The 27,875-nt window shown below is 44.6% G+C and overlaps 1 protein-coding gene across 1 annotated transcript; it reads right to left on the bottom strand.

Annotated features, from left to right (window-relative positions):
* Positions 1–683: 683 nt before the first annotated feature.
* PYROXD1 (pyridine nucleotide-disulphide oxidoreductase domain 1) lies at positions 684–27,020 on the bottom strand. The gene is made up of 12 exons (XM_070754876.1): positions 26,833–27,020; positions 24,280–24,360; positions 22,131–22,250; positions 19,993–20,121; positions 18,780–18,853; positions 16,601–16,761; positions 14,856–14,950; positions 14,425–14,563; positions 14,013–14,125; positions 12,956–13,078; positions 10,135–10,272; positions 684–1,310 (listed from the first exon to the last, which is right to left on the bottom strand). Exons 1-12 carry the CDS (start codon positions 26,923–26,925, stop codon positions 1,062–1,064), a joined length of 1,515 nt encoding a protein of 504 aa, XP_070610977.1. The 5' UTR covers positions 26,926–27,020; the 3' UTR covers positions 684–1,061.
* Positions 27,021–27,875: the final 855 nt, after the last annotated feature.

Raw genomic sequence — 27,875 nt, 5'->3', positions numbered from 1 at the left:
CGGGTTGGGGGTCCGGGGGGCGCTGGCTCTCGGCGCTTTTGAGCTGAGTCCGGAAGCGAATTCGCTTCCGGACTCAGCTCAAAAGCGCCGATAGCAAGCGGCAAGGAATGGCTTGTCTCGGCGCTTTCGAGCTGACCGGACTCAGCTCGAAAGCGCCGAGACAAGCCGTTCCTTGCCGCTTGCTATCGGCGCTTTTGAGCTGAGTCCGGGAGCGAATTCGCTCCCGGACTCAGCTCAAAAGCGGCGAGAATGAACGGCGTGGGCGGGCGAAGGGCGGGCGGCAGCGAGGAGTTTGCGTGGGCGGTGGGGAAACTCCTCGCTGACACCAGCAAGAGGGGGAAGACCCAGGGAAGCCGCTGCCATCTACGCATGCGTGCCCGGCACGCATGCGTAGATGGTATTTTTGACTTCCGGGTTGAAAAATAGCGAAGTACCCTGTTCGCAATGGTTGGGGACGCAATAAACGGGGGATCACTGTATTGTAAACATTTAGACCTGCTATAAAAACAGACTCGGTTCTCACATTGTATTAAGCCTCATCTATCCTTCCCTGTCTCAATGGGTGAAGAAAAAAAAATGAATTTTGCGAGTTTACAAGACAGATGGAAGCAAAGCTGTTTCAGAATCTGGTAGTCCTGCTAGAAATACTTGGAAATGTTTGGAAATAAACTTCATGCAGCAGGTTGGCCTTTCAGAGCATTCAATCTAATAATTTTAATAAAATTTGTTAAGCAGTTAAGCATTTTACACTTCAACTTGAGGGGGAGAGAGGTAGAGAGGAGCCATTACAGCTTTTGAAAACAAGTCAGCCATGATCTACTCAGAATCAAGTTGCTGTTTTATTCCACAGTGTAAACCATTTAGACCATAAATTATTTTGGATGATAAAGGGGTATTTTTAAATAAAAAAATATTTTTGTCTTTTGTCAGATTCCGCGTGCCTTTGAAATTGAGATTATGCCAAGTCTAAGTCCATCCTAGTTCAGGAACATTATTATGTGGGTTTTTTTCTCCCAAGAAAAACAGTCTTAGATCACTGATTTCCTCCCGCCCCTAGACGTTTAATCAAAATAATCCTCAATATCAATATTTGGATCCAAAAGGTTTTCGCCATAGCGGGAGAGATCCATCTGATTCAGAATCAAGTTTTCAAAGGTTTCTTCCAAATCCGTTTCTCCTATTAGCACTGCTCCCAGCATCCGTCCATTCTGCATCACCACTTTGATATATTCCAGGCCTTTGGTGCACCTCAACATCAACTCGTGGTCCAAGCCCAGGCCTTGGGCATTATATTTCCCCAGAAGCACCACCTAGACAAACACCAAGCAATAAAAGTCTGATATGTCTGAAAATATTGTCTGAAATGTTATACAGTGATCCCTCGAGTTTCGCGATCTCGATCTTCGCGAAACGCTATATCGCGATTTTTCAGCAATTGTGACCATCTCGATCTTCGCGAACGCTATATCGCGATTTTTCCCACCCGATGAGGTCACTCCCTTCCTTTCTCATCTTTCTTTCTCTCTCTCTTTCTCTATGTTGCTTCTTCCTCTCTCACACTCTCTTCCTCCCTCTCTCATCTCTCTTTCCTTCTCTCTCTTTCTCTCCCCCTCTTGCTCTCGAGTGGCCGCCTAGCAGCTGGTCTGCTCGGCAGCGCAGCAGCAGCGAGGAGCCGAAGATCTTCGGCTCCTCGCTGGTGCTGCGCTGCCGAGCAGATCAGCTGCTAGGCGGCTGAAGGAACCTTCCCTGGGTCTTCCCCGCCGCCTCGGATCCCGCTGATGCCCGCCCGCCGTTTGCCGCTTGCCCCGTTCGCCCGCCGCTCGCCTCGTTCGCCCGCCGCTCGCCTCGTACGCCCGCCGCTCCCCCTCGTTCGCCCGCCGCTCCCCTCGTTCCCCCGCCTCGTTCACCCGCCTCGTTCGCCCGCCCCGTTCACCCACCTCGTTCCCCCGCCTCGTTCGCTCGCCTCGTTCCCCCGCCTCGTTCCCCCGCCTCGTTCGCTTGCCCCGTTTGCTCACCCCGTTCCCCCGCCTCGTTCACCCCGCCACGTTCGCCCGCCCCGTTCACCCACCTCGTTCCCCCGCCTCGTTCGCTCGCCTCGTTCCCCCGCCTCGTTCCCCCGCCTCGTTCGCTTGCCCCGTTTGCTCACCCCGTTCCCCCGCCTCGTTCGCTCGCCTCGTTCCCCCGCCTCGTTCGCTCGCCCCGTTCGCTCGCCCCGTTCCCCCGCCTCGTTCGCTCGCCTCGTTCCCCCGCCTCGTTCCCCCGCCTCGTTCGCTCGCCCCGTTCACCCGCCGCTGTCGGGACACCCCCCACCGCAGCACTTTGAATCCCGCCGCTTCTGCTGGATACGGGCGTTTCACTTTCCCTCCAAGGCAAAAAGATCCGGCCCCATCATCCCAGAATGCCGGCAACTTTTTGCCTGAGAGGGAAGGTGAAACGCCCCTCGTAGCAGCTGCTACGAGTGGCGTTTCACTTTCCCTCCAAGGCAAAAAGATTCCGGCATTCTGGGATGATGGGGCTGGACTTCCCAGGCGGAAGGCGTGCCCCTCTCCCCGGCAACTTTTTGCCTGAGAGGGAAGGTGAAACGCCCCTCATAGCAGCTGCTACGAGGGGCGTTTCACCTTCCCTCCAAGGCAAAAAGATTCCGGCATTCTGGGATGATGGGGCTGGACTTCCCAGGCGGAAGGCGTGCCCCTCTCCCCGGCAACTTTTTGCCTGAGAGGGAAGGTGAAACGCCCCTCATAGCAGCTGCTACGAGGGGCGTTTCACCTTCCCTCCAAGGCAAAAAGATCCGGCCCCATCATCCCAGAATGCCGGCAACTTTTTGCCTGAGAGGGAAGGTGAAACGCCCCTCGTAGCAGCTGCTACGAGTGGCGTTTCACTTTCCCTCCAAGGCAAAAAGATTCCGGCATTCTGGGATGATGGGGCTGGACTTCCCAGGCGGAAGGCGTGCCCCTCTCCCCGGCAACTTTTTGCCTGAGAGGGAAGGTGAAATGCCCCTCGTAGCAGCTGCTACGAGTGGCGTTTCACTTTCCCTCCAAGGCAAAAAGATTCCGGCATTCTGGGATGATGGGGCTGGACTTCCCAGGCGGAAGGCGTGCCCCTCTCCCCGGCAACTTTTTGCCTGAGAGGGAAGGTGAAACGCCCCTCATAGCAGCTGCTACGAGGGGCGTTTCACCTTCCCTCCAAGGCAAAAAGATCCGGCCCCATCATCCCAGAATGCCGGCAACTTTTTGCCTGAGAGGGAAGGTGAAACGCCCCTCGTAGCAGCTGCTACGAGTGGCGTTTCACTTTCCCTCCAAGGCAAAAAGATTCCGGCATTCTGGGATGATGGGGCTGGACTTCCCAGGCGGAAGGCGTGCCCCTCTCCCCGGCAACTTTTTGCCTGAGAGGGAAGGTGAAACGCCCCTCATAGCAGCTGCTACGAGTGGCGTTTCACTTTCCCTCTAAGGCAAAAAGGTGCCGGCATTCTGGGATGATGGGGCTGGACTTCCCAGGCGGAAGGCGTGCCCCTCTCCCCGGCAACTTTTTGCCTGAGAGGGAAGGTGAAACGCCCCTCATAGCAGCTGCTACGAGGGGCGTTTCACCTTCCCTCCAAGGCAAAAAGATCCGGCCCCATCATCCCAGAATGCCGGCAACTTTTTGCCTGAGAGGGAAGGTGAAATGCCCCTCGTAGCAGCTGCTACGAGTGGCGTTTCACTTTCCCTCTAAGGCAAAAAGGTGCCGGCATTCTGGGATGATGGGGCTGGACTTCCCAGGCGGAAGGCGTGCCCCTCTCCCCGGCAACTTTTTGCCTGAGAGGGAAGGTGAAACGCCCCTCATAGCAGCTGCTACGAGGGGCGTTTCACCTTCCCTCCAAGGCAAAAAGATCCGGCCCCATCATCCCAGAATGCCGGCAACTTTTTGCCTGAGAGGGAAGGTGAAACGCCCCTCGTAGCAGCTGCTACGAGTGGCGTTTCACTTTCCCTCCAAGGCAAAAAGATTCCGGCATTCTGGGATGATGGGGCTGGACTTCCCAGGCGGAAGGCGTGCCCCTCTCCCCGGCAACTTTTTGCCTGAGAGGGAAGGTGAAACGCCCCTCGTAGCAGCTGCTACGAGTGGCGTTTCACTTTCCCTCTAAGGCAAAAAGGTGCCGGCATTCTGGGATGATGGGGCTGGACTTCCCAGGCGGAAGGCGTGCCCCTCTCCCCGGCAACTTTTTGCCTGAGAGGGAAGGTGAAACGCCCCTCATAGCAGCTGCTACGAGGGGCGTTTCACCTTCCCTCCAAGGCAAAAAGATCCGGCCCCATCATCCCAGAATGCCGGCAACTTTTTGCCTGAGAGGGAAGGTGAAACGCCCCTCGTAGCAGCTGCTACGAGTGGCGTTTCACTTTCCCTCCAAGGCAAAAAGATTCCGGCATTCTGGGATGATGGGGCTGGACTTCCCAGGCGGAAGGCGTGCCCCTCTCCCCGGCAACTTTTTGCCTGAGAGGGAAGGTGAAACGCCCCTCATAGCAGCTGCTACGAGGGGCGTTTCACCTTCCCTCCAAGGCAAAAAGATCCGGCCCCATCATCCCAGAATGCCGGCAACTTTTTGCCTGAGAGGGAAGGTGAAATGCCCCTCGTAGCAGCTGCTACGAGTGGCGTTTCACTTTCCCTCTAAGGCAAAAAGGTGCCGGCATTCTGGGATGATGGGGCCGGACTTCCCAGGCGGAAGGCGTGCCCCTCTCCCCGGCATGTTTTTTCCTTGGAGGGAAGGTGAAATGCCCCTCGTGAAATGTCCCTCGGGGCTGGCAGCGACTGACGCAGCGGGGAACATTGGTGCGGGAGGCAGGAGAGGACTGGGTGACTGGAGTAGCAGCGCCGCCGCCGTCGCCGCCACGCCCGGCTCGAATTCCCTGGCTGCTTGGCAGTGGAGGCTCGGGCAAAAGGGGCTGGAGACGCAGAGCCGAGCACGCCCCTTCCTCCCCGAAAGCTGGCCTTTTTGTCTGGGAGGGAAGATGACGCGCCGGCGGCACGGGCGAGGGGTGGGAGGCAAATCTCTGCGTCTCCAGCCGATGTTCCCTGCCACGCCCGGCTCGAATTCCCTGGCTGCTTGGCAGTGGAGGCTCGGGCAAAAGGGGCTGGAGACGCAGAGCCGAGCACGCCCCTTCCTCCCCGAAAGCTGGCCTTTTTGTCTGGGAGGGAAGATGACGCGCCGGCGGCACGGGCGAGGGGTGGGAGGCAAATCTCTGCGTCTCCAGCCGATGTTCCCTGCTACGCCCGGCTCGAATTCCCTGGCTGCTTGGCAGTGGAGGCTCGGGCAAAAGGGGCTGGAGACGCAGAGATTTGCCTCCCACCCCTCGCCCGTGCTGCCGGCGCGTCATCTTCCCTCCCAGACAAAAAGGCCAGCTTTCGGGGAGGAAGGGGCGTGCTCGGCTCCAGCCCCTCACCGCCACGCCCGGCCCGGCCAAACAGCCAGGGAGGCTTGGCCGAAAGGGGCTGGAGACGCAGAGCCGAGCACGCCCCTTCCTCCCCGAAAGCTGGCCTTTTTGTCTGGGAGGGAAGATGACGCGCCGGCGGCACGGGCGAGGGGTGGGAGGCAAATCTCTGCGTCTCCAGCCGATGTTCCCTGCCACGCCCGGCTCGAATTCCCTGGCTGCTTGGCAGTGGAGGCTCGGGCAAAAGGGGCTGGAGACGCAGAGATTTGCCTCCCACCCCTCGCCCGTGCCGCCGGCGCGTCATCTTCCCTCCCAGACAAAAAGGCCAGCTTTCGGGGAGGAAGGGGCGTGCTCGGCTCTGCGTCTCCAGCCCCTTTCGGCCAAGCCTCCCTGGCTGTTTGGCCGGGCCGGGCGTGGCGGTGAGGGGCTGGAGCCGAGCACGCCCCTTCCTCCCCGAAAGCTGGCCTTTTTGTCTGGGAGGGAAGATGACGCGCCGGCAGCACGGGCGAGGGGTGGGAGGCAAATCTCTGCGTCTCCAGCCCCTTTTGCCCGAGCCTCCACTGCCAAGCAGCCAGGGAATTCGAGCCGGGCGTGGCAGGGAACATCGGCTGGAGACGCAGAGATTTGCCTCCCACCCCTCGCCCGTGCCGCCGGCGCGTCATCTTCCCTCCCAGACAAAAAGGCCAGCTTTCGGGGAGGAAGGGGCGTGCTCGGCTCTGCGTCTCCAGCCCCTTTTGCCCGAGCCTCCACTGCCAAGCAGCCAGGGAATTCGAGCCGGGCGTGGCAGGGAACATCGGCTGGAGACGCAGAGATTTGCCTCCCACCCCTCGCCCGTGCCGCCGGCGCGTCATCTTCCCTCCCAGACAAAAAGGCCAGCTTTCGGGGAGGAAGGGGCGTGCTCGGCTCTGCGTCTCCAGCCCCTTTTGCCCGAGCCTCCACTGCCAAGCAGCCAGGGAATTCGAGCCGGGCGTGGCAGGGAACATCGGCTGGAGACGCAGAGATTTGCCTCCCACCCCTCGCCCGTGCCGCCGGCGCGTCATCTTCCCTCCCAGACAAAAAGGCCAGCTTTCGGGGAGGAAGGGGCATGCTCGGCTCTGCATCTCCAGCCCCTCACTGCCATGCCCGGCCCGGATTCCCTGGCTGTTTGGCCAGGGAGGCTTGGCCGAAACGGGCTGGAGACGCAGAGCCGAGCACGCCCCTTCCTCCCCGAAAGCCGGCCTTTTTTGTCTGGGAGGGAAGATGACGCGCCGGCGGCACGGGCGAGGGGTGGGAGGCAAATCTCTGCGTCTGCTTGCGGACACCCTAGCTCCGCTTCTCAGCTGGGAAGCAGAGCTGGGGTATCCCCGCGCTCGCGCGCGCCGTCCGCCATTGCCAGCTCCGCTTCCCAGCTGAGAAGCGGAGCAGCTGCTACGAGGGGCATTTCACCTTCCCTCCCAGGCAAAAAGATGCCGGGGAGAGGGGCACGCCTTCCGCCTGAGAAGTCCGGCCCCATCATCCCAGAATGCCGGCATCTTTTTGCCTGGGAGGGAAGGTGAAATGCCCCTCGTAGCAGCTGCTCCGCTTCTCAGCTGGGAAGCGGAGCTGGCAATGGCGGACGGCGCGCGCGAGCGCGGGATACCCCAGCTCTGCTTCCCAGCTGAGAAGCGGAGCTAGGGTGTCCGCAAGCGCGCGCGCTCTTCGGGACACCCCCCCCTCCGCTTCTCAGCTGGGAAGCGGAGCTGGCAATGGCGGGCGAAGGACGGGCGGCGGTGGAAGTAAAAACACCATCTGCGCATGCGCAGATGGTGTTTTTACTTCCGCACCGCTACTTCGCGAAAAATCGATCATCGCGAGGGGTCCTGGAACGGAACCCTCGCGATGATCGAGGGATCACTGTACAGTGGTACCTCATCATACGAACTTAATTGGTTCCAGGAGGAGGTTCGTAAGGTGAAAAGTTCATAAGACGAAACAATGTTTCCCATAGGAATCAATGTAAAAGCAAATAATGCGTGCAAATCCTTCAGGAAAATCCCAAACTTTAGAAGGGAGGCGAACAGAGGGCAGGGAGGAGCAGCTAAAAGGGGCGGGTGGAAGAAGCAAGGCTAGGCTAAAGGGTGAGTGGGAAGGAAGAAAGGCAAGGGGGGCGCCCCTCCCTTTTCTTTCTTAAAAAGACACCCTTTCAGTGCCTTTGCAAGCACGTTGTTCTCTGCAAAATCTTTCCTACTCCAAGCAGCCCCTCCCTTTTCTTTCTTCAAAAAAGGGGAAAAAAAGAAACCCCTTCATCCCAGCAGCAGCTGCTTGGGTTTGTAAGGTGAAAATAGTTCGGAAGAAGAGGCAAAAAAATCTTAAACACCAGGTTCGTATCTCGAAAAGTTTGTTAGAAGAGGCGTTCGTAAGATGAGGTACCACTGTATTATTATTATTATTATTATTATTATTATTATTATTATTATTAATTAGATTTGTATGCCGCCCCTCTCCGTAGACTCGGGGCGGCTCACAGCAATGATAAAAACAATATATAATAACAAATCTAATAGTTAAACTCTAAAATAACAATAATACATTTTAAAAAGTCTAAAAAACAAGGAACCCCAATATATAAAAAACATACATACAGTCATATACACAGAAAACTACATAGGTAGGGGGAGGTGTTTCAGTTTCCCCGCGCTTGACGACAGAGGTGGGTTTTAAGGAGTTTACGAAAGGCAAGGAGGGTGGGGGCAGTTCTAATCTCTGGAGGGAGCTGATTCCAGAGGGTCGGAGCCACCACAGAGAAGGCTCTTTGTGTGGCAGAAGACGGTCTCGTAGATACCCTGGTATATAGTTTCATGCTTGCGAGATTATGATGATTTCAAATTATTTTGAATTCAAACTGTCAAGCTTTTGAAACACAATACACCAGACATCACAATTGTGGAAAAGAAAAAAGTGTGGATCATTGATGTCGCCATACCAGGTGTCAGTCAAATGGATGAAAAACAAGAAAAACGTAGCCGATATCATGACCTTAAAATCGAACTATGACGACTCTGGCATAAACCAGTACAGGTGGTCCCAGTAGTAATCGGCTAACACTGGAGGCATTATTTACTTACTTACTTACTTATTTACTTACTCACTCACTCACTCACTCACTCACTCACTCACTCACTCATTTATTGGATTTGTATTCCACCCCTCTCCATGGACTCGGGGCGGCTAACAACAGTGATAAAAACAGCATGTAGAAATCCAATACTAAAACAGCTAAAAACCCTTGTTAAAAAACCAATCATACATACAAACATACCATGCATAAATTGTAGAAGCCTAGGGGGAAAGAATATCTCAGTTCCACTATGGGTTTTAAGGAGCTTACGAAAGGCAAGGAGGGTGGGGGCTATACTAATCTCTGGGGGGAGTTGGTTCCAGAGGGCTGGGGCCGCTACAGAGAAGGTTCTTCCCCTGGGTCCCGCCAAACGACATTGTTTGGTTGACGGGACCTGGAGAAGGCCCACTCTGTGGGACCTAATCGGTCGCTGGGATTCGTGCGGCAGAAGGCGGTCCCGGAGATAATCTGGTCCAGTGCCATGAAGGGCTTTATAGGTCATAACCAACACTTTGAATTGTGACCGGAAACTGATTGGCAACCAATGCAGACTGCGGAGTGTTGGTGTGACATGGGCATTTTTGGGAAAGCCCATGACTGCTCTCGCAGCTGCATTCTGCACGATCTGGAGTTTCTGATGTCGCCATACCAGGTGTCAGTCAAATAGATGAAAAACAAGAAAAACATAGCCGATATCATGACCTTAAAATCGAACTACTGTGACTCTGGCATAAACCAGTATAGGTGGTCCCAGTAGTAATCGGCTAACACTGGAGGCTTCTAAGAAGAGATTAGACAGCCACTTATCTGAAATACTATAGACTCCCCTGCTTGAGCAGAAGACTTCCAAGATCCTGTTCTGTTCTGTTCTATTCTATTCTTCTCTATTCTCCTCTTTTCTATCCTACACTACTCTATTCTATTCTTCTGTATTCTATATTCTTTATTCTACTCTACTCTTCTCTATTTTCTGTTCTATTCTATTCTTCTCTATTCTCTTTTCTCCTCTCCTCTATTCTATTCTACACTACTCTATTCTTCTCTATTCTCTATTCTTTATTCTACTCTACTCTTCTCTATTTTCTGTTCTATTCCATTCTATTCTACTCTACTTTATTCTGACCAAAAATGTGGGCTGGTTACCAAGTGACTGAAAATGCAGTCAAGCGAGTGCAAGAATGAGATTGCACAGTGGAAACTGAGTTGTAAGTATTCCATACAGTGTGAAGGGATAGTAACTTTCAGTGTTTGCTAGGCAACCAGCGATAACTCAGGAACTCCCTGTATGGGTTGCAAACTACTTAAGACCCACCTATACCGGCAGGCATGGGGGATTTGAGACACCTTTCCCCCAGGCTTATTATAATTTATGTTTGGTATGTATGTGCTGTTTGGTTTTTAATTATGGTAGGGTTTTTAGTTGGTTTTTTTTTATATTAGATTTGTGCCACTATAATATTGTTTTTATCGTTGTTGTGAGCCACCCCGAGTCTTCGGAGAGGGGCGGCATACAAATCTAATAAATTATTATTAATTAATTATTATTATTATTAAATGTATAATAGTGGATGTTAATTTAATACACAATAGATCATTAGCTCAACTGGCATGAAACTAGTGGGGTATCATTTCCCTGGCGACTGTTTAAAGGCCATTGTTTACCTTGTAATTGAAAAACTTTGTAGAGTGAGCAAAGAGTTCAAAGCTGAAATCCGTGTCCAGAGCTTCTCCTAAAGAATCAGCCGCCATACATTTCGCAGCGTACCATCCCATCTGGCGCGCCTGGGTCCAAAGCCTCATCTGAAACACAAGCCCAACAAAACACTTTCATTCATATACACAAATCGTTGGCTTTCAAATTAAGAGCATGCGATTCTACAGCACAGTCCCACAGACTGTTATGTTTCCCCGAAAATAAGACCCTGTTTTATATTTTTTTTGTCACCAAATGAGGCACCAGGTCTTATTTTTGAGGGGGAGGGAGGGATGTGAGGTGTTGTGTCCTTAGCAACAGCCGTGGTTACTCCTGATTGGCCAGTTCCGGAAGCGGGAGTTTCTGGAGCCCCGATTGGCTGCCGCACCTGATAGCTATTTATAAGAGCTAATGGGCACAGCGGAGGCATTTTATTCTAGGACAACAGTCAGGAAGGTCCTCCTGCTCCCCCCCCCAGCCGAAAACACAAAGGAAGTTCTAGTTCGTGCCTGTTCTGTAGTTCCTTGTTAAGTCAATAAAGAGTTATTTCAGAGTTCCAGTTGTGATATCTATTGAGTCACCTCACTTGTGCGCATCACTGACGGTCTCCTTTTTGCTGTCAGAGGCCTTCAGGAACATAAATTACTGCTAAGGTTATCACCTTATAATTTATTTTCCCCTTAATGAATAACATTCTTCCATCTTTATCACTTTTAATATGAGTTAACTCAAAAGGAACTCTTTGATGAATAAGTATTGCTACCCCTCTGCTTTTTGTATTACCCCAAGACTCATAAATCCAGTTCCAATCACTATTGTTAACTAATTTATCTGATCTTTTCCTTCCTTTGTGAGTTTCTGATAAAAACAAAAAGTCAACTCTACTATCCCTAGCCAACTTCATAATTCTGTAACGTTTTTTTTGCGACGCCATTCCATTTACGTTTAGTGACATTAAAATCCTTTCACCCATTATTCATACTTTTAAGTGTATTTCCCCCTCCTGCAAAACAGAGCCTAATGGAAAATTCTTTGTTAATTATCTTAAACCCCCACCCTAGTGCCCCTTCCCCTGCACCCCCACATTAGATTTGTATGCCACCCCTCTCCGCAAACTCGGGGCAGCTCAAAGCCTTGCTGGTTGCAGTAGTAATTCCTGAAGGCCTCTGACAGCAAAAAGGAAACCGGCAGTGACGCACACAAGTGAGGTGACTCAATGGATCACATCCACCACCACCATCCCCCCCAAAATAAGACCTGGTGCCTGAGCTCTGTTAATATCTGCAGAGGCCTTCAGGAAAGCTTTGCTAGGCTTCCCACCAATGAGGCTAGCCAAAATTGACTTGCTGGAAATGTAAAAGGCTACCAAGGACATACTACCACATGCGGTGGGAATGCCACAAGACATGTGAAAAATAGAAAAATAAAGATATCCCCACAAATGAAGAAATTCAATTTTAAAATATAGAATAAGCTATTAATTATTAAATAAGCTGTTAATTATTAAAGCTCCTTGGGCTGCTGATCCAGTTCTACAGAGGAATCATTGAGTCTGTCATGTGCACCTCTATAACTGTCTGGTTTGGTGCTGCAACCTAACAAGACCGACACAGACTTCAGAGGAGAATCAGAACTGCAGAAAAAACAATTGCTGCCAACCTGCCTTCCATTGAGGACCTGTATACTGCACGAGTGAAAAAGAGGCTGTGAAAATATTTACTGACCCCTCGCATCCTGGACACAATCTGTTTCAACTCCTGCCCTCAAAACATCGCTACAGACCACTGCACACCAAGACAATGAGACACAAGAACAGTTTTTCCCCGAATGCCATCACTACTAAATAAATAATTCCCTCAACACTGTCAAACCTTTTACTAAGTCTGCACTTCTATTTCTATTAGTTTTTTCTCATCATTCCTATCATCCTTTTCCTCCCACTTAGGACTGTATGACTGTAACTTGTTGCTTGTATCCTAAGACTTTTATTAATATTGATTGTTTCTTCATTGCTTATTTGACCCCTATGACAATCATTAAGTGTTGTGCCACATGATTCTTGACAAATGTATATTTTTCTTTTATGTACACTGAGAGCATCAGCACCAAAGACAAATTCCTTGTGCGTCCAATCACACTTGGCCAATAAAATTCTATTATATTCTATTTTCTAAAAGGATGCAAAGGACCAGCCGTCTTGCAAGGAGTGTAAACTCTTCCATTCCCCCACTATCCAGTCAGAGCGGAAGAAACTTGAGTAGGGGGTTGGCCTAGATCAGGGAACCTTGAAGACTTGGAGACTTGGGGACTTCAACTCCCATAATTCCTCAGCCCCTATGACAATCATTAAGTGTTGTACCACATGATTCTTGACAAATGTATCTTTTTCTTTTATGTACACTGAGAGCATATGTACCAATTCCTTGTGTGTCCAATCACACTTGGCCAATAAAGAATTCTATTCTATTCTAATGAGGATTGATTAGTAGCTGGTTGCTTGTCAATAAAAAAAGACTATTTGTAGATTGGTGTGTGCATATTCGCCACTAAGACGTTTTATTATTACAGTATTATTAGTACTTTATTAGAATTAAATAACTGCATACAAACTGGGTGTTGTGTTAAGTTTTTGGTGGGGACAGAACAGCTCCTCACAAAATTATTCCCTCTGTCAGACATAGTGTACAGGAATTCTGGGAGTTGAAGTCCACAAGTCATAGAAGAGCCAACTTTGCCTACACCTAGTGTACAGACCTTCTTAAGCCCAGAACCAATTAGCATTTGTTTTACCTGCTGCCAAACGGGGCTGGGCTCCCATGAGGTCGTGCAAATATCTCCTGCTGCATAGATGTTCGGGTGAGAGGTGTGCATGTATCTGTCGACTTTCAGACCTCCATCTTCACCTAGGGCAAACTAAAACATTTCAGAGGTAAGTGAAAATGTCAGTGAAAAGAAGAAAATAAATCCAGCAGTTATCACTTCGCTCCATTTGTGTAATAGCTTTTTGTTTTTAAAGGCCTAATGCACAACCGTAGATCATTCCCAATTATAACAATCTTAGTAAAGAGATTTCTTATGACTTGAATTGCTCGGAGTGTCTTGGCAGGAATGCAAGTAAGTCCTTAGTTTTTGGTAGAAAAATAAGAAAAAAGCTGATTGGGGGTTGGATGCACCCCCTGCATACCTTCAACCAGCTGTTCCCAGAGGTTTATTGGTTGTGAGCCTTGCTTTTTCCAGCCTGTGAAACTGCGTTTCCAAGGCTTTTTTCCAGCCTGTGAAACCTCCATTTCAGAGACTTTCTTTCCGCCTGTGAAACCTCCATTGTAGCCCTGCCCAGCCTCTCAAGCAGAGATTTCAGAGACTAAAAAAAAAACCCTTTGAAATGGAGATGTCACAGACTATTTTCAGCCTCTAAAACCTCTGTTTTAAAGGCTGGACGGGCCTACACACCCAAATTTTCACCTTCTTTTGGGGTGGGGGAGCGAAGGTGAGTCTTATTTATTTATTGGATTTCTATGCCCCCCCCCTCTCCGAGGACTCGGAGTGTCTCCCAACCTATAAAATATGTATACAACATCTTAAATCCAATAACTAATTAAAAGAACTACCCCCCCCCCAAAAAAGATCATAAAAAATAATCATTCCATTCACTAAACATTCTCTCAACACATTCATTGGCCAGGGGGCAAGATCTATACTGCAAAAAATACGGAATATGTTATTTTAAATGAAAATTTGGAGGGCAGGGGAGGGGGAGAAGAAAGGCCTTTTAGCTTTGGTATTAAAATAATCAAGTCTCTTTTTTTGGATGACAAGCTTTCAGTTGTTTTCAGACAGGAATCCTTACATTATTACCATCAAGGAATGGCTGAACGTTTGGCGTCACTCCAGTTGCGCTAACAATGAAGTCGCAGCCATAAATCTTCCCGTTGGTGAGCTCCACATAGACAGGCCAAAGCTCTGCAAGCATGAAACATTTAGGTATTAGTTGACATAATATTATATACGTGATATGAAAATCAGCCACGAAATCATGGAAAAGGAAAAATGTATCCCTCCAGTATGCCAAGAGTTTCCAAATATGGCATCTTGAAGACTTGTCTGTGCCTGGACCTGTCAAAGACACCCATTCTCATTTGACATAAAAGCTTTATCAATTTCAACGGCTGCTGGGTTCAGAAACTCCATTCACAAACCGAAATATAATACATAACCTTGTGGATTAGAGAAAAAACTCCCAAGTTTTTATGATAATTTACCTTCATCTGCTTCTTCACTCCTTTGGCCTTCTGGGGTTTGGGGGAAAGCCAGAGATACTTTCTGTGACAGCTTGAATTCTTCTTGGAGGTAGATCTTCTTTATTTCGCACAGATTCTCAATGTGAACTTGGTGGCAAACCTGGAAACCATCAACAACTGCAGTCATTCATACTTGTAAATTACTGACTCTTAAACTAGAGGTGATCAATTAAATACCCAAGGGGAAAAATTGGACATATTTTGGGAGCAATGGAGTAATTTTTAATTGTGAATCAAGGATCGCGTTTGCAACTACCACTGGTAAGATGCTTTTGTAAAACAACTCTATTCTTATTTCTTTTCATGCGGATACCATATTTTTCAGAGTATAAGACACCCCTTAGTTTTGGGGAAAACAATGTTCCATGAACATCTAAAACAAAAAATCATACCTCTTTTGCTCCCTTTAAATGCAAGCCTTCATGCCAATCAGGGCCCAATGCACTTCCTATTTTCCCAGGAGAATCTGAAGTTTGTTCTTCTCTTTCTGTGGGGGAAAGGAGAGAGAGAAAGAGAGAATATCAATTTGCACAGCTCAAAAACATTGTGAATATTATTATTATTATTATTATTATTATGTCAATACAACACAGCAAACAAGATCACTATGCTGGATTTCGTATTTCATCACCAGTCGGGCGCTTCCCAAGCACCTAGGACTGCGTGATGTAGCGGCGAATTATGTTTGCCGATCCCAGTAAAGCGGCCTTTTGCAATTGACAGATGGAGATTTTGTCAATTCCGATGGTTTTCAAATGTCCGCTGAGATTCTTTGGTACTGCGCCCAGCGTGCCAAGTACCACTGGGACCACTTTCACTGGCTTATGCCAGAGTCGTTGCAGCTCGATTTTTAGATCTTCGTATTTCACTAATTTCTCTAGCTGCTTCTCCTCAATTCTGCTGTCTCCTGGGATTGCGATGTCGATGATGCATACTTTCTTTTTCTCCACAATCAGGATGTCTGGTGTGTTATGCTTCAGAATTTGGTCAGTCGGAAGTTGGAAGTCCCACAATAGTTTTGCTATTATTATTATTATTATTATTATTATTATTATTATTATTATTATTATTATTATTATTATTATTATTATTATTTAGATTTATATGCCACCCATCTCAGAGGATTCAGGGCGGCTTACAACATATAAAAAGATAGTATACATCGAGATGCAGTTAATTTGAATTAAAAGTTACATTTAAAAAAGTTACATTTAAAAATTGAAAAAAGCCCTATTAAAATACACACATATCCATTCATACAAATTCATGATACAGGTAATCTTTTGTCAGGGTAATAATGATTTAATAGCTGACCATCTGCTGTAGTGTTGTAATGCTGTAATACTGAAATGGTGATGCAATGAGAATGAGTCAGCAGGGCTATTTAACTTATAATTTTAAGAGGATATATGTACTTTATATGTGTGTGTGTGTGTGTGTATACACACACACAATCATCAACTGCAGCATGGAAGCACACACACACAGAGAAATATCCATATCCACCCATCCATTCATACACACATATATACTGTATATATGGCATTGTGTGTGCTTCCATGCTGTAGTTGATGATTTATTGCACGACTTTGCCTAGTATGTGTATGTACATCTTCTTTGTAGATAAACCACAATTTGAAAGCCAAACCTCTGTTTACTGTATTTTGCTCCTGGGTTGTCTCAAAATAGTCACACTGTGAACACTCTGGCATCCTTGACTTACAATAGTTCCTTTCATGACCATCCAATGGTAATAAAAACACTGGAAAAAAGTGATTGGTGACCGTTTTTTAAAACTTATTGTTGCAGTGTTTCCATTTTAATCAGGTGATCGAAATTCAGATGTTTGGCAACTGGTTCATATTTATGATGGTTGCAGGGCCCCAGGGTTTGTGTGTGCCACTTGATGAGCTTTTGCGATCTTCTGACAAGCAAAGTCAATGGAGTAAGCCAGATTCACTTAACAACGGTGTTACTAGCTTTACAACTGCAATGATTCATTGGGATAGGGTTGCAAAACAGGGCAAACTCACTTAGTCACAGAAATTTTGGGCTTAGTTGTGATAGTAAGTCAAGAACCACCCCTATTGGGCAGATGGAATGAATAATCCCACATGGAAGAGTTGAGGTTATCTACCTGCTACAGTATATTTTGTTCTTTTACAAGCAGCTGGAGGCTCTGGTTTTTCAGCCGTGAGCTTTGGGATCAAAAACTGAGCCGCTCCTGCATCAAAAAAAGTATTCCCTATTGCTTGGTCTTTGATGGCCCAAATGACTTCACAACCTTCAATTTTGTACCTGCAGACAGATAGACAGACACTTTTAAAAAAATACTATTTATTACATTTTCATATTAAGGATGATGAAGTCATCCATTAACGGAGGCTGAGATATATTTGTATGCCGCCCCGAGTCTTCGGAGAGGGGCGGCATACAAATCCAAGTAATAAATAAATAAATATGTAGCATTCAGCTGGGAAGTATAAGCCGCCCCGAGTCTTCGGAGAGGGGCGGCATACAAATCTAAGTAATAAATAAATAAATAAATAAATAAATAAATAAGAAAAGGCTTGGCTGTTATTTTAAACAATGAGAGAACTCGGTTTTGATACCCATGCTGCACTCAATCTCCTAAAGAAGCACAGATATTGAAGATAGTACTACTGCTCAGTGTTCCCTCTAATTTTTTTTTGGGGTGGGCGGAAAAGTATAGTGTCTGAGCTGCAGTCCCTTCGGGACTGGGCGGCACAGAAATAATAAATAAATAAATAGATAAACAAACAAACAAACAAACAAACAAACAAACAAATAAAAAACCCACCCTGTTTTGCCTCAGAGAATTTCAAAATAAAATACTGTACTGTGTGTCTATAACAGTGAGCTCATAATAGGGCAACTCTATCAATATCAAAATGCCACTTAAATAGTTGAGCTAGTTTCAAACTAGATTTTGATTTTCTTTCTCTCTTCCTTACTCCCATTCTTTTTCTTTCTCTTTTCCTTCCTCTCTTTTTTCTATCTGTTTCTCTCTCTTCCTCTCTTCCTCTCTCTCTCCTTCCCTCTCACTCTTTCCCTCTCGGCTTCTGGGCAGGTTTGGAAAACTCTGAGTTGATGATGATTTTTAAGTGAGCGATTGCTCACTGCTCAGCTTAGAGGGAACTATGCTACTGCTAATTTATTACATGTCCAAGGCGGCATATAAATTTACTAACTAACTAACTAACTAACTAAGAGCCGGGGTGGTGCAGCAGGTAGAGTGCTGTACTGCAGGCCACTGAAGGTGACTGTAGATCTGAAGGTCAGCGGTTCAAATCTTATCACCGGCTCAAGATTGATTCAGCCTTCCATCCTTCCAAGGTGGGTAAAATGAGGACCCGGATTGTGGGGGCAATAGCCTGGCTCTGTTAAAAAGTGCTGTTGCTAACATGTTGTAAGCCGCCCTGAGTCTAAGGAGAAGGGCGGCATAAAAATAGAATAAAATAAATAAATAAATAAATAAATAAATAAATAAACAAACAAACAAACAAACAAAAATAAAATTAAATTAAATTAAATTAAAAAAATAAAATAACTAACTAACTAACTAACTAACTAACTAACTAACTAACTAACTAACTAACTATCTATGTGTGTTGTAGTTTGTTCCAGTGGTTAAGGTATCAGTCTAGAAAGCAAAAGGCTGTGAGTTCAACTCCTGCCTTAGACATGAAAACCAGCTAGCTGACTTTGGGCCAATCACAAGAGATTGTGAGTTCAAGTCCCGCCTTAGATGTGAAAGCCAGCTGGATGGGTTTCGGCCAATCACAAGAGATTATGAGTTCAACTCCCGCCTTAGCCATGAATGCCAGATGGGTGACTTTGGACCAATCACAGGACATGGTGAGTTCAACTCCCGCCTTGGGCATGAAAGCTGGCTGGTTGATTTTTGGGCCAGTCACCCTCTCTAGGCCCAACCCACCTCACAGGGTGGTTGTTGTAGGGCAAGGGTAGGCAAAGCTGGCTCTTTTATGACATGTGGACTTCAACTCCCAGAATTCCTGAGCCAATCATTCTAGTGGTTTTCTATATGATCTCTCTCTCTCTCTCTCTCTCTCTCTCTCTCCCCTCCCCCCCTCTCTGTCTCTTTGTCTCTCTCACACACACAGTTTCATACTTGGGAAAAAAAACTTTGGAGTTCTTCTGAGGATATCAGCACATTCTCTACTATAGAAGTCTATCAATGATTTTCTAATTATATGTTTAAAACAATAGCACAAAGTTTAATATTTGTTGCCAAGGAGAAATTATTGCCTATTCTACCATTCAAACCTACTTACACCAATTCCAACGCAATGCCACCATTTCCTACAATGGTTATTCTTTTAGATTTTTCTAGGTGTTTCTGCAATTCCTACAGCCGACAAAGACAGAGATACTATTAGCAAAGCAAAATAAAAATCTGATAAGTCATCTCTAAAGCAAAGTAAAAATCCACTAGTATCAATTTAAAATGCCAAGAAATAAAGGTGCCTAGAATTCAAACAACAACAACAACGATATTGATGTTCTCATTCATTCTGGAAAAAAATAACACTGATTTTTAGTTTCCTGTTTTAAGATTACTTCTTTAACTAGTTTTATTCTTTTAACATTTTTGGAATTATTTTTGGAATTATTCTACAGACATTTGTCATTGAGTGATTTAAAAATATATTCCACCACTTTAAAAAATGATTTTATTTTACTAACCCTTCTATTGTGCTATTGCTAACATGTTGTAAGCCACCCTGAGTCTAAGGATCGAATAAATAAAATAAAATAAAATAAAATAATAATAACAATAACAATAACAACAACAACAACAAAACAACAACAACAACAATAATAATAATAATAATAATAATATAATATTATATTAGATTTGTATGCTGCCCCTCTCCGAAGACTCGGAGACTATTTTTCTATTCCATGGTTCTGAAATGGTGCTGCTTCCAATGTTTTTTATCTGAGCTGCATCTGGCGGGCCCCAGGGGAAGAGCCTTCTCTGTGGTGGCCCCGGCCCTCTGGAATCAACTCCCCCTGGAGATTAGAACTGCGGCCACCCTGCTTGCCTTTCGTAAGCTATTAAAGACCCACCTACTGTATGTTGTCAGGCATGGGGAAGCTGAGCCCCTGGGTTATATTATTTATGTATGGTATATATGTGTTGTATGGTTTTTAAATAATGGGTTTTAGACTTCTTTCAATGTATTAGATTTGTTGCATTGTTATTACTGTTGTGAGCCGCCCTGAGTTTTCAGAGAGGGGCAGCATACAAATCTAATAAATTATTATTATTATTATTATTATTATTATTATTATTATTTAATAATAATAATAATTCTATAATTTAGCATAGCAAGCTAAAGGTATGTATGATCCAGTAGCTAAAATGGCATTCTTGCAATGTCCTGTCGCCTGTATTTCACACAGCTACTTTTAGCTACCAAGTCAATGTTCGTCCCAAATGCTAATAGACCATCAAAAATAAGCAAGCAAGGGATCTTTTACCACGGCGCTGTCTGTATCTCGTATCCCCAGGATGTAAGGGTTTCCTTCAGTAATCAGTTTGGGTTTTGCTCCAGCACACAGGCAGAGTTTTTCAAAGGCATACTCCTCACCAGCTTCTGTGATGATCCTCTGCAACCCCACATTAAAAAATGAAAAACCAAAAGAAAAAATTAACTCATTTTTTTAAAAAAAATGACATCAGGAACCAATGAAGAGAAAGATTGTGTCAGCATTCCAAGTAACATCCAAAATTAAATCATAATCCGAGGCAAAGTATTCCTCTAAGTTCCAATTTTATTAGCAGAGCAATGTTGGCACATCTGGGAGAAACCCGAATCTGATGCCCCAGGGTTTCTCCACCCAGTTGAAAATTCAAGCCCTTGTCCGCACCCCCCCCAAGTCCATCATGCTAAGCAATCTTCAACTGCCAATTTAGCAGAATCTACCCATCTCCTTCTGTGCTGGTGCAGGTGAAAAGAAAGGATGACCTATCTAGAAAGATCACCCATCTCCTCTCACTTATGACTATGTGACTGTAACTTTGATGTTTGTATCCTTACAATTTATATTGACTGGTTTCTAGTATGATTTGACTACTTATATGTATCCGGACTATCATTTTCTACTAAATCTGCACTTCTATTCTACTAGTTTTTCTCATCATTCTTATCACCCATTTCCTCCCATGTTGACTGTATGACTGTAACTTGTTGCTTATATCCTAAGATTTTTATTAATATTGCTTCTTCATTGCTTATTTGATCCCTATGACAATCATTAAGTGTTGTACCACATGATTCTTGACAAATGTATATTTTATTTTATGTACGTTGAAAGCATATGCACCAAGACAAATTCCTTGTGTGTCCAATCACACTTGGCCAATAAAATTCTATTCTATTCTATTAAGTGTTGTACCTTATGATTCCTGATGAATATAAATTTTCTTTTATGTACACTGACAGCATATGACCCAAGACAAATTCATTGTGTATCCCATCACACTTGGCCAATAAAATTCTATTCTATTCTATTAAGTGTTGTACCTTATGATTCCTGATTAATATAAATTTTCTTTTATGTACACTGACAGCATATGACCCAAGACAAATTCATTGTGTATCCCATCACACTTGGCCAATAAAGAATTCTATTCTATTCTATTCTATTAAGTGTTGTACCTTATGATTCCTGATGAATATAAATTTTCTTTTGTGTACACTGACAGCATATGACCCAAGACAAATTCATTGTGTATCCAATCACATTTGGCCAATAAAGAATTCTATTCTATTCTATTCTATTAAGTGTTGTACCTTATGATTCCTGATGAATATAAATTTTCTTTTGTGTACACTGACAGCATATGACCCAAGACAAATTCATTGTGTATCCAATCACATTTGGCCAATAAAGAATTCTATTCTATTCTATTCTATTAAGTGTTGTACCTTATGATTCCTGATGAATATAAATTTTCTTTTGTGTACACTGACAGCATATGACCCAAGACAAATTCATTGTGTATCCCATCACACTTGGCCAATAAAGAATTCTATTCTATTCTATTCTATTAAGTGTTGTACCTTATGATTCCTGATGAATATAAATTTTCTTTTATGTACACTGACAGCATATGACCCAAGACAAATTCATTGTGTATCCCATCACACTTGGCCAATAAAGAATTCTATTCTATTCTATTCTATTAAGTGTTGTACCTTATGATTCCTGATGAATATAAATTTTCTTTTATGTACACTGACAGCATATGACCCAAGACAAATTCATTGTGTATCCAATCACATTTGGCCAATAAAGAATTCTATTCTATTCTATTCTATTAAGTGTTGTACCTTATGATTCCTGATGAATATAAATTTTCTTTTGTGTACACTGACAGCATATGACCCAAGACAAATTCATTGTGTATCCAATCACACTTGGCCAATAAAGAATTCTATTCTATTCTATTCTATTTCCTATTCTACTGTACTCTATTCTATTCTATCCTATTTCCTACTCTACTCTACTCTATTCTGTCTAGTCTAAATAAAGTAAATAACCCTCAAAATGTTGGTTAACTTCAACATTCAATATTTTCAATGAAAATCAAAAGATGAAGATTTTTTTCTTACGTGATCTTCGCTGTACAGTTGGCTCACTGCGGACTGTATAACTTTAATATTGGGGTAGCGTTTTCCTAAGATGCTGTGTGCTTGCTCCTCGACATCAAATTCTTCTAAAGTTCGGGAAACCTGTTGACGAAGTAGAATCAAGAACTCAGAATAACAGAGTTGGAAGGGACCTTGAAGATCATCAGTGCCTCCCACTCCCAACCCCTCCAGCCAGCGCAGAAGGATACCATGGTCGATGGTATCGAAAGCCACTGAGAGGTCAAGAAGCACCAGGACAGAGGATAAACCCCTGTCCCGGGCCCGCCAGAGATCATCCACCAATGCGACCAAAGCAGTTTCCGTGCTGTAACCGGGTCTGAAACCCAACTGTTGAGGACCTAGATAATCGGCTTCTTCCAAGGACCGCTGGAGTTGGAGCGCCACCACCTTCTCGACAACCTTCCCCATAAAGGGAAGGTTGGAGACTGGACGATAGTTATTAAGTACGGCTGAGTCCAGGGAAGGCTTCTTGAGGAGGGGGCGCACAAGTGCCTCCTTATAGGGAGGTGTCACCAGATCAAACTCCTCCCAGACAGATGGACAAATACGGGCCCCAGTTACCTCGACTGACTCATTGTCAGCCGACTCTGCAATCCAATCGGAGTCGAGGTCCACATGTCATAGAAGAGCCACCTTTGCCTACCCCGACCGTAGACCATTTCTGACAGATGGCAGTTCAATCTCTTCTTACAGCTGCCAGTGATGAAGCTCCCACAACGTCTGAAGGCAACTTCTGTTCCACTGATTGCTCAGTGTAGGTACTTCATTTGGAACTTTGATTTTGTGCATTTGAATCGGTTTTGACTCATGGCCATTACATGGTCAGGTCTTGCTAATTTTCTTACCTCCTTCTCAGGGCTGGGACAAAGTGACTGCTCTAAAGTCACCTGGCATGATTTCTACATAAAGAACTCACCATTTCCCCATTTCTAACCTGGCGTCTTAATCACGGCCCCACAATAGTTTTCACTTAAGATCTACTGATATACAAATGTCAGAGAGCTGGGGTGGCGCAGCAGGTAGAGTGCTGTACTGCAGGCCACTGAAGCTGACTGTAGATCTGAAGGTCAGCGGTTCAAATCTCATCACCGGCTCAAGGTTGACTCAGCCTTCCATCCTTCCGAGATGGGTAAAATGAGGACATGGATTGTGGGGGCAATATGCTGGCTCTGTTAAAAAGTGCTATTGCTAACATGTTGTAAACCGCCCTGAGTCTAAGGAGAAGGGCGGCATAAAAATCGAATAAATAAATAAAATAAATAAATAGCTCAGCAAAATAATAATAATAATAATAATAATAATAATAATAATAATAAGTCTAAGGAGAAGGGCGGCATAAAAATTGAATAAATAAATAAATAAATAAATAAATTTGTATGCCACCCCTCTCCATAGACTCGGGGTGGCTAAAATCTCTAAAAAGGCATAGTATTTACTAATTCATGTACGATGCTACTGGTTAAATAAGACATTTGGTGTCACAATCTACTTTTTTTTTTCTTTAGCCCAAAAAATGGAGATCAAATCCATTTTTGATTTGGAAACTGTCTGGAACCCACACCGCATTCCGGACATAAACAATATAGAAAATTTCCAGAGATACTTTACCAGAAGAGCCGTCCACTCTTCCACTCACAACAGAATACCCTATGCAACTAGACTTACAATCCTAAGTTTAGAAAGCTTAAACATGATCTAAGCATAGCCCATAAAATCATCTGCTACAACATCCTTCCTGTCAACAACTACTTTAGCTTCAACCACAACAACACACGAGCACACAACAGATACAAACTTAATGTAAACCGCTCTAAATTCGACTGCAGGAAATACAACTTTAGTAACTGAGTAGTTGATGCTTGGAACTCACTACCAGACTCTGTAGTATCATCACCAAACCCCCAAAACTTTACCCTTAGACTATCCACTGTTGACCTCTCCCGATTCCTAAGAGGTCAGTAAGAGACGTGTATAAGTGCACCAGCATGTCTTCCATCCCCTGTCCTAATATTTCTTTTTTACTAGTATCATGAATATGAATATGATTATATCTTTGAATACCACCAATATGTACTTGACAAAACAAACAAATAAATAAAATAAATCTTACCTGTTTGAAGTTCACCACTGCTTTTATAACAGGAGAAGCAGTGATTAAAAAAATATCTTCAGAGGGAAACTCTGCAGCCAGCTTGTTAAAAAAAAAAAAAGATATTGAGGTTATTGTTCTAGGACATTTTTGGTTGTACAGCAAGTCTGTCCACTATTAAACCCAAAAGGTGACAATACGAGCTATGGTGGTGCAGTGGTTAGAATGCAGTACTGCAGGCTATTTCTGCTGCTGCCAGCTGCCTGCAATTTGGTAGTTTGAATCTCACTAAGCTCAAGGTTGACACAGCCTTCCACCCTTCCAAGGTAGGTAAAATGAGGACCCAGATTGTTGGGTGCAAGAGGCTGACTCCATAAATTGCTTAGAGAGGGCTGGAAAGCACTAAAGCGGTGTATAAGTCTAAGCGCTATTGTTATTTCTGTCTGAATATTGGCATTTAACTACAGACTCCCTAAAATCATCATGATGTCAGGCACAAGTAATCAGGAACAGGAGTTTAGTTCAAAACACTTTAAGCTTATTACATGCTACCTATACCCTAGAATCTGATCCACTAATTGGCAAGGCAAATTGGCCCTAGATTAGTCAAAGGAATTCAAGGAGGGCTGAGCTTAGATCTCTTGTCAGAACAAAGAGATTCCAAACTGATTTCACCCTTCTCATCTCCTATATATGAAGAATTATCACCCTTCACCTTGATTGACACAAACATGGCAATATCTGTGGCATACAGTTAATATAAGGTGACTATTGTATATTCAATCTGCAGGAATCGATATGACCACTAGGTGGGAGCAGAGAGATACAGAAAACTTCATCCACCTAGTTCAGGGTTTTTCAACTTGGCAAATGTTAGCTGGGGTATTCTGGGAATTGAAGTCCACACATCTTAAAGTTGCCAAGTTAACTGATCTAGTTGAGAAAGAGAGAGGAAAAGAATATTCCTTAAAAAGATAGGAAATGACATTTCAGTCTATTCTTTCCAATACTTTTGGTCAGTTGCTTCATTCTCTTTTCATGAGATGATTCCTGGTAACCAGTATAAAATATTGGATGTTCAATTTTGAAAAGATTGGACAAAAATCATTGCCCTCTTCTTAGGAAATAATTTTCTGAAACAGATTTGAACTTTTTCCCCAAGAAATTCACTTATTGGGACCGACCAAGCCACTAGAATCATTCTCCACATATGTATGCATTAATTTACAAATTTATAAGTTTCTATAGTAATCAAAATCCATAAACGTGTATGAAAGTTTTGAAAGCAATTTAATACAACTTCTTTTCTCCTAATGAAAACAACAATGTACAATGTGTGTGTGTGTTTGTCTCTCTCTCTCTCTCTGTGTAACATATTTTTGCTGAAAATGAAAAGGGAGACTACTATACATATACTAGAATAGAATAGAATAGAATTTTATTGGCCAAGTGTGACTAGACACACAAGGAATTTGTTTTGGTGCATATACTCTCAGTACATAAAATAAAATATACATTTGTCAAGAATCATGTGGTACAACATTTAATGATTGTCATAGGGGTCATATAAGCAATATACTATATACTGTATATAGTTTGATAATAGCACAATAAGCTCGAAATAGATTTATAATAGTCTCCCTTTTTTCCCCTGTATCAGAAAAAATGTTAGACACACATATATGCACATACACATTTAAAGTTATACACACATAACATATTTTTTCTGTTAATAAAAAGGGAGGCTAGTATAGAACTACTTCGAGCTATATATATATAAAGGGAACACTCAAATAACACATCCTAGATCAGAATGAATGAAATATCCTCATTGAATACTTTGTTCTGTACAAAGTTGAGTGTGCTGATAACAAAATGAAATTGATTGTCAATCAGTGTTGCTTCCTAAGTGGACAGTTTGATTTCACAGAAGTTTGATTTACTTGGTGTTATATTCTGTTGTTAAAATGTTCGTTTTATTTCTTTGAATGCTCAAAAAAATTATCATTATCAGCAAAAATATGTTACACACACACACACACACAAATACAGAGAGAGGGGGAGGAGGGAGAGAGTGTCCAGGAAATTATTCTTGTCTATCATTGGGACATAAATTGCCTGTAAGATATACAAAGTATCAGTTGACTAAGGCGTCCCAGGACTTCACATTGAACAAAGTTGGTACGTCTTCTCTACTCGCACGCAAATCTTTTCCATTTTTTCCTAAGGCCTTAAAAAAAAAAATCAGCATTTTTTCCACTTTCTTCAATGACATCGTAAAAAACCCAACCACCTGGAATCCCTATCTTTGCAGACTCCCCCCCCCCCCGAGAATGACTGGGTGCAATGGAGGTCACCCGCTGCTATTTTTTATGAAAAAATAAAAGCAATTATGGGGTTCAAAGCAACCCGGAAACTGCCCGTGCGTTGACATCTTCGCTTCGTAACTCTATGAGTCAATCAGGAAGTTCCCAACTCCAGGTACGGCAGTAGGTAGATTCACGAGGGGCGGGGGGGGTGTTGCTACGGAGCGCCTGCGCAGAGAGGCTCGCGCCGATAAGGGCGATAAGTTACCCGTTCGACGCACGTCACTCCGGCGATCCCGCCTCCTACGACGAGGAAGCGGCTCCCGGAGACCCCAGACGCCGGACGCGAGTCGGAAGCCATGGTCACCTCCACGGCTTCTGCTACGCTCCGGCTGGGCGACGTTAGACTCCCGCAGTCATCCCTTTGGAGAGTAATTGCTGCTACGGCATGCCGTGCGGGTCATTACGTCCCATTTGGCGTTTCTTATTTGTGCCGGGGGCGTGGCCTAGGGGAGGGAGGCGTTGCCGCCTAGCGTTCAGAATACGCCGTCTATTTTATGGGACCAAACTTTAAAGGATGTTAAATTGGTCGGACGTGGGTTTGTTCTTGGATGGGAGACCACTCGGAAATCTCAAATGGTCACTAGATCAGACAGGAGGCAGCCCTGTACCTCATGATTATTGACAAATGTATCATTTTCTCATCTGTACACTGAGAGCATCTGTACCAAAGACAAATTCCTTGTGTGTCCAATCACACTTGGCCCATAAAGAATTCTATTCTTTTCTATCCCATCCCAACCCAACCCATATTTTCTATTCTATCCTTTCCTATCCTATCCTATTCTATAGTGCTCAACTGCCTCCTTAATTCTACCAAGGAAGCTCCACAGATGTGTTTATGAAGTCAACAAAGAGTTAGCAAAGTTGGAAGGGACCTTGGAGGTCTTCTAGTCCAATCCACTGCTCAGGCAATAGCCCTCATTCCATTTCAGACAATTGGTTGTCCAGTCTCTTCTTAAAAACTACCAGTGGTGGAGCACTCACATCTGAAGGCAAGCCATTCCATATCAGGAAATTTCTCCTTATTCCTAGAACTGGTTTTTATTTTTACTCCACCTTGAAAAAACAAACATAACAACAGATACATCTTCAATAGCAAACCATATGTTTGTATTATCTCATATTGAAAAATAAAAAAATATCCGGATCACATTTCAAATTGCCAATTGTTCTGTCTGTCCAGAAAACCCCTCCTCAAATAGCTAATTTTATTGAGTGGCAGACTAAACAATTTTTCTCACTTTTCCC

This window comes from Erythrolamprus reginae, chromosome 6 (assembly GCF_031021105.1).
Source record: "Erythrolamprus reginae isolate rEryReg1 chromosome 6, rEryReg1.hap1, whole genome shotgun sequence".
Classification (NCBI taxonomy): Eukaryota; Metazoa; Chordata; class Lepidosauria; order Squamata; family Dipsadidae; genus Erythrolamprus; species Erythrolamprus reginae.
The sequence above is the reverse complement of the archived record's forward strand: the minus strand, read 5'-3'. Positions and strand labels throughout refer to the sequence as shown.